Genomic DNA, 7,963 nt, shown 5'->3' on the forward strand with positions numbered 1-7,963 from the left:
ATCCAAACACTTGGATATTATTTTGTACCCTTTCTCTAATCTATGCATTTGTATTACTTTATCTCTAACTTCTGTAGAATGCTCTTTGGTCTTCATTTTCCTTCAGATTCACAGCCTTACCATTGATCCTTCAACAGTGGGGTTTTTATTCAGAAAATGTGACAGCAACTTTAATGGTTCACAGGTGGAGGCCAATGGTAAGGTAATTGTGTCCTCGTTAGGGCAATTTCTTTCATTGGTGCAAACTGGGAGCTTCCACAGCACAGGGGTTGAATACTTATGCAGCAAGATATTTCAGTTTCTTTATTTTTCTTGAAAATATTTCCCAACATAAAACCAATGTCACCTTACAATAATTGATTCTGATTTTCAGTGTTTAAAAATAAAATATCAAACAGAACGAAATTTCAATGTACCATTTGTAATTCGGTAATATGAGAGAATTGGTCAGGGGTCTGAATACTTTTGCAAGGCACTGTATATATACAGCTCTGGAAAAAATTAAGAGACCACTGCAAAATTATCAGTTTCTCTGGTTTTACTATTTATAGGTATGTGTTTTGGTAAAATGAACATTTTTGTTTTATTCTATGAACTACTGACAACATTTCTCCCAAATTCCAAATAAAAATGTTGTCATTTAGAGCATTTATTTGCAGAAAATGACAACTGGTCAGAATAATAAAAAAGATTCAGTGTTGTCAACCTCGAATAATGCAAAGAAAATAAGTTCATATTCATTGTTAAATAACACAATACTAATGTTTTAACTTAGGAAGAGTTCAGAAATCAATATTTGATGGAATAACCCTGATTTTCAAGCACAGCTTTCATGCGTCTTGGCATGCTCTCCACCAGTCTTTCACATTGATGTTGGATGACTTTATGCCACTCCTGGCGCAAAAATTCAAGCAGCTTGGCTTTGTTTGATGGCTTGTGACCATCCATCTTCCTCTTGATCACATTCCAGAGGTTTTCAATGGGGTTCAGGTCTGGAGATTGTGCTGGCAAGCAAGGAAGCAAGTTTTCTTCCAGGACCTTGTACTTGACTTGGTTCAATGCACCCTTCACAAAGACAAATCTGCCCGATTCCAGCATTGCTGAAGCACCCCCAGATGAGTCCAATTTTCAGCTTTGCCTAACACCTGGTCATCTAATGGTTAGACGGAGACCTGGAGAGGCCTACAAGCCACAGCGTCTTGCATCCACTGTGAAATGTGGTGGAGGATCGGTGATGATCTGTGGGTGCTTCAGCAAGGCTGGAATCGGGCAGCTTTGGCATGAATCAAGCCAAGTACAAGGTTGTCCTGGAAGAAAACTTGCTTCCTTCTGCTCTGACAGTGTTCCCCAACTCTGAGGATTGTTTTTTCCAGCAGGACAATGCTCCATGCCACACAGCCAGGTCAATCAAGGTGTGGATGGAGGACCACCAGATCAAGACCCTGTCATGGCCAACCCAATCTCAAGACCTGAACCCCATTGAAAACCTCTGGAATGTGATCAAGAGGAAGATGGATGGTCACAAGCCATCAAACAAAGCCAAGCTGCTTGAATTTTTGCGCCAGGAGTGGCATAAAGTCACCCAACATCAATGTGAAAGACTGGTGGAGAGCATTTCAAGACGCATGAAAGCTGTGCTTGAAAATCAGGGTTATTCCACCAAATATTGATTTCTGAACTCTTCCTAAGTTAAAACATTAGTATTGTGTTGTTTAAAAATGAATCTGAACTTATTTTCTTTGCATTATTCGAGGTCTGACAACACTGCATCTTTTTTGTTATTTTGACCAGTTGTCATTTTCTGCAAATAAATGCTCTAAATGAAAATATTTTTATTTATAATTTGGGAGAAATGTTGTCAGTAGTTTATAGAATAAAACAAAAATGTTCATTTTACCCAAACACATACCTATAAATAGTAAAACCAGAGAAACTGATAATTTTGCAGTGGTCTCTTAATTTTTTCCAGAGCTGTATATGTATATATATATATATATATATATATATATATATATATATATAGAGAGAGAGAGAGAGAGAGAGATAAATTATGTGTAAAAAAAAAAAAATATATATATATATATATATATATATATATATATTATAATATATATATATATATATATAGATATAAAGCTGAATTTTCATTAGAAAATGAAAATGACTTGCAGTTAAAGGAACTTGTATGCATTTAATTAGGCTTCACTACAATAGATTACCAGCAGAGTTCCTTTAAGTTTCATTACTTTATTATTCATCTTGAAAAGTAGCACCGATACATTTCATTCAAAATGATCAAACTCTCCAGTTCTAATGCACAGTTTCATCTGCTATTTTGGGAACAAGCCATTTGTTTTAATATGCTGACATTTTCAAAAGGAATCAGAAACCCTGAGTGCTATTAACATTTGCCCAGTGTAAAAGCTTCATTTAAAAGTAACAGATATGCAGTTATTTTCTTGTAGACTTTGAAAACAGAATATTTCATTTATAAATAAATTAATTTAATTGTTCCCTAACCAAAGTGAATTTCTGGAGAGCAACATGACAAAGGCATTCTAGCTTCTGTAATACTACTGTGTGAACTTATCATGACATTAACATTATACACAGTAAAAATTCTAAATTGAACCATAATTACAATAAAATTAGACCCTTAAGGCACTTCATTATACCAATGGAATGAAGCCATGTTCAATATTTTGGTCCATGCTTAATGCACTGTGTATCATTTTATTTGTTTTACATTTTTATTTTATGAAAGCAAATGAAAAACAATAAAGAAAAAGGTTTAACTCCATGTTAGTTTATTTTACCTTGTTCAGTATTTTCGGAAACATTATTTTGAACTATGTAGCTAACTTACATCATGAATAATGAATGAAAATAAACTGGATCCACATTAGCTCTGTTTATCGAATACCTTTGTATCATCCCAACCCCCCCCCCCCCCCCAGTGACAATGACTGGACCCGAAGCCTTCCTTCATAGCTCATCATCTACACATGTTTTGAAACTAGAGTCAGTAGATTTGCAGAAGTGTTTATTTGGGAGGAATGTTTACAACCAACTTGTGTGTGAAATGTGTGTGATAGCCTAAATGTTAAACAGATTAGTCCTGTCACATGAACCGTGTGTGCAGTGTATACAAGGTGTTGCATTTTCATCCTGTCTGAATCCCAACCCCATTGCCTGCTTAGTGCAGACCTGAAGGATGTTAATTCAAGATGTTTGAGTGTGAAACTGAACTAACACTCAGTGAAATTAAACAGAAGTTCACAAGTTCATTCAGAATTGTAAATTAAGTCTTATAAACCCTATCCTGGCTCAAATGTGTTTCCTGGCTGGGAATGACACTTTTTCTTTGCAATATGAATATGCCCATGTTTAGACTGTATACACACCTGGTACGGTCTTGAACCCTTTTCATGTAAATATTTTACTCATTCTTTCTCTATCTATCTTTGTATCCTGTTCTGTTACTTGCTCCTTTGTAATTATTTCTCTTCTGACAGTTTTTTCAATTTACCTTCTTCAATTTGTGTCAGGCTCGCTGTAATCAGACCAGCAAAGGCACCAGGATGCAACAGTTTATCTGTAGCATTGTATCCTTAATATATATAAAAAAACAAGTAAAGAAACAAACAACTCTCAGCACAAAGAATGGATGCTAGTAATAATGTCAGTAATGCTAATAAGAGGTCAGAAAATTGATTCCGAAGCATTAGTTTCTGTACCACAAAACTGAACCTACCAATATGCATTAGCTAAACTGTCGAATATTTGACTAAGATAAGAATACCACTAAGATAAGAAAGCCATTTTATAAAACTGCGTTTTTAGTCTTGATTTGAAAACTGTAACGGTCCCAGCTTCCCTGACAAACGAAGGCAAAGCATTCCATAATTTAGGAGCACTACAAGAAAAAGCCCTCCCTCCTGTGTTACTTTTGTTAACCCTAGGAATAACCAGCAGCCCCGCATCCTATGATCTCAGAGTGTGGTTTGGAGGATACAGAGTTAGTAACACCTGCAAATAACTAGGTGATGATCCATTGAGGGCCTTGTAAGTTAACAGCAACATCTTAAAATCAATTCTACACTGTACAGGGAGCCAGTGTAAAGAGGACAAAACAGGGGTAACATGTTCCCTTTTCCTGGTTTTAGTCAGAATTCTAGCGGCGGTATTTTGAACAAGCTACAATCGGGGATACAACACATTTTGTGGCACCAGAAAAAATGTGCATTACAATAATCAATTCTAGACGAAACAAAGGCATGCATTAGTCTGATTTATTTATGCATTAATCAGATACGGAAATAACTGGTCTATGTTTGGCTATATCTCTGAAATGATAAAATAGATACTTTAGTAACTGCCCTAATGATAGGTCAGGATCCCCCCAAACTCTGAATTTCTCTGAGTTTAAGTTTTTATTAGAGACTGCAGGGTTGAGCTCATGTAATCCCACATTCCCTTTTAGTTGGTTTTGTGATCCTACTAGCATAACCTCTGTTTTATCTGAATCCAACATTAAAAAATTATGTAGCTTATATCACCCAGGCAGAAGAAATTCCTGGCTTTAGGGGCAAATACAGTTGGGTATCATCAACATAGCAATGGAAGTTCACTCTATCTGCAAATAATGTCACCTAATGGTAGCATATATAATGAAAACAAAAAGGGACCTACAGTAGAATGGAGCCCAATAATGCCAATTTTACCTCCCCATTAGAGACAAACTGAAACCTATGAGAAAGATAAGATTTTAACCAGGATAGGACAAGGCCAGCTCTACTGTGCTTGCAAGATGATTCAGTAGGATGGAATGGTCTACAGTATCAAAGGCAGCACTTAGATCAAGAAGAGCTAATACTGATGGAAAGTCTGAGTCAGAGCTTATCAGCAGATTATTCACAACTCTGAAAAGGGCCATCTCGGTGTTATGTGCAGCACGAAAACCAGACTGAAACTTCTTGAATATACCATTAAGAGTTAGAAATAAATATATACATATACATACCATCCACATAGATCGGTTCTATGTGCAGCACGAAAACTATGTAAAAGGTGGCAGGTCTTTAAGTCTATAAACCTGCTCAGTAACTGCGTGATCTTTTAGTGGGCTGCATGATAGAAACAGGCTGTGTAAAACTCCAGCAAGATAATATCACTTGAGTGATAGGAGAGGCGCACATTGATGCGGTTTTATCAACACAGTACAAGTGTTGGAGTATGAAAGGCTTTCAAGGCGTAAACACAACATATAAAAAATGTCAAAGTGGCTTATTTGGTAAAAGCAAAGTTGCGCGGTGTGCAGTCATACAGCATGGGTTAGAGAGGCAAAACCGGCAATGGGTGCTTGTCCAGGATTAACAACTTCAATTTACATGTTTTAAAGAAAATCGGCCTGTAAATGTTACAAACCTGGTAATAAAAGGCATTGATAAATCTGTCAGTTTATATATTGATGTGATGAGCTGGCCACCCCCGGGTTCAAGGCATGTTTGGAAGCTGTTTCCACCCAAGTAAAGGAGATGGTTGCTGCCAGATCTATAAGAAAACTAAAGTTGTAAAGCTTATTAAATATATCAGCATGGAAAATTCTGTTTGAAGGTGGTGCCACAAGTGTTGATAGTTTGCTGTATGAGCACTTCAAGCAGATCCCAAACATAGGGCTGTATAGCAGGAGCTTGGGTGTTTCTTTCAATGGCATCTCTCATTGAAGAGTTTACCATAATATTTCTGTATGTTGTGTGATCTGTTAACTAAATAAAACATATGAAGAGTTTTTAAACAGGGGTATCGCTCTAGCAGTCAAATACACTGCTGGTATCAAATATCCTTTGGAAGCCAGCAGTGGCTCTCAGAGACTTTAATCTTTAATCTTAACATTTTTTAGAGTTTGTGGTTTTGACGTTCCATTCCTATGCATTATGGTCTTTCACATTTTTTTACTTGAGAATAGAGGTTTAGAGAATTCAAATTTTCCTGCATGTTGCCCCTTGTAAAAGTTTACTATGCCATGGTGAGTTTAGAGGAAGTAATCAATAGAGTATGATGGCTTGTATGTATTTGTGTGTGTGTGTGTGTGTGTGTGTGTGTGTGTGTGTGTGTGTGTGTGTGTGTGTGTGTATATTCACAATGTGTGCCTCTGTTCTGCCTAGGTATGGTTTAAGAATCGCAGAGCCAAGTGGAGGAAGAGAGAGAGGAACCAGCAGGCTGAGCTGTGTAAGAGCGGCTTTGGGTCTCAGTTCAATGGACTCATGCAGCCCTATGATGACATGTACTCGGGTTACTCCTACAACAACTGGGCCACCAAGAGCCTGGCCAGCAGCCCCCTGTCAGCCAAAAGCTTCCCTTTCTTCAACTCCATGAATGTGAGCCCACTTTCCTCCCAGCCCATGTTCCCCCCCCCCAGCTCCATCTCCTCAATGAACATGGCATCATCCATGGTGCCCTCTGCAGTGACGGGGGTGCCTGGCTCCGGCCTCAACAACCTCAGCAATCTTAACAACCTCAACAGCCCTGCCCTGAACTCCGCCGTGTCGGCCAGTTCCTGCCCCTATGCCAGCAGTGCCAGCCCCTACATGTACAGAGACACGTGCAACTCCAGCTTGGCAAGCCTGCGGCTCAAGGCAAAGCAGCACGCCAACTTTGCCTACCCAGCAGTTCAGAACCCAGCTTCCAACCTGAGTCCTTGCCAGTATGCAGTGGACAGGCCTGTATGAAAAACTCTCCCATAATGACTGTACAACGGGGTGGTGACCTAATAATGTATGCCTGGGATGAAACCGCTACTGGATTAAGCTTCTAGAAACCTTTCCAATCTACGTCACAGTGGACCACTCGTAACTTTCAAAAATTGCCAGGACAAATTCCCATAGAAGGTTGGCTTCACTTATGTACCACGACCAACCACTGGAGTGACACTGCTTGGGAGAATCGTGACCATATTTGCTACCATAATCTTGAACGCATGACCATTCAAACACAGTATGCTTTTACGATATGGTGGCCATACCAATAAAACACATTTGACACTGGCATACCTGAAAACATGCATGGCCGTTACAACTTAATGGGGACCTGTGGTTGTAATATGGGCTGTGGAATGTACATAATGAACTTCATTTGTTTGTTTTGTATGTGAAATAATAATCTATAAAAATAGTACTTTGAAGATTAAAAAGCATGTTGCTGAAGAGCAGACCCTAGATCATATGTACTCTGAGTACCTCCTTTAGGAAGGTTAAGCTTTGTTATGAATTCCTTTGCTATGGCAGGTCAAAGGGCATCATTTACTCAATGAAATCTCTTGTCAGTGGGCATGCTCAATAAAGAAGTTCATATAACATTGTGTTTTGGATCCAGTCAACATTAAGAGGTTAAAAAGCCATTGGCTGCACAGGGTTGTGTGATATTTCCATTTATAACAGAGTTGTTATAAGATGCTCACTTTGTTTTGATTTCTGGTTAAATTATAATGGTAAATCAATGAGAACATATACACTAACCTTGAACAAGAATACATGCACCTAACATGGGATTTTGCATGATTAAAAGGATGTCCTGTATCGGGACACAGCGAGGGGGAGGTGCAACTAGTGCTATTAGATATTCAGATATTCATACACTGTCCACACTACATAAATCATGTGCAGTGTGTTCAAGCCATTAGCTTTGTTCACAAATTTCAGTGTGATGGTTGCTTGTTTTGTAAGTAGTGTGAATAGGGTTGCTTCTGGTTTACATTTCTATGTGTGTGTTCGAGTGGATTTCCACATGTAACATGAGTACTGTACAAATGGTTCAGTTGCACCTGCTACTACCTGGGATAACCCAAGTCTAAAATATATAAAACACAGACAGCTGTCTTATGTAACTTTTGAGACTGCAACACATTTCCTGTTGTTCTTATTTTAAAACACAACAAATTATCTAGCTAATGGTTTTCATTTTT

At 38.2% G+C, this 7,963-nt stretch overlaps 1 protein-coding gene across 1 annotated transcript in view; it reads left to right on the top strand.

The window, feature by feature from the left end:
* pitx3 (paired-like homeodomain 3) overlaps nt 1-7,604 on the top strand; it is a 57,510-nt gene extending 49,906 nt beyond the window's left edge. Inside the window, exon 4 of the mRNA XM_041267435.1 lies at nt 6,168-7,604. Within this exon, the coding sequence (XP_041123369.1) occupies nt 6,168-6,731 (564 nt within the window). The 3' untranslated portion in view covers nt 6,732-7,604. The remainder of the gene's footprint in view (nt 1-6,167) is intronic.
* Nucleotides 7,605-7,963: the final 359 nt, after the last annotated feature.

Source organism: Polyodon spathula, chromosome 13 (assembly GCF_017654505.1).
Source record: "Polyodon spathula isolate WHYD16114869_AA chromosome 13, ASM1765450v1, whole genome shotgun sequence".
NCBI lineage: Eukaryota > Metazoa > Chordata > Actinopteri > Acipenseriformes > Polyodontidae > Polyodon > Polyodon spathula.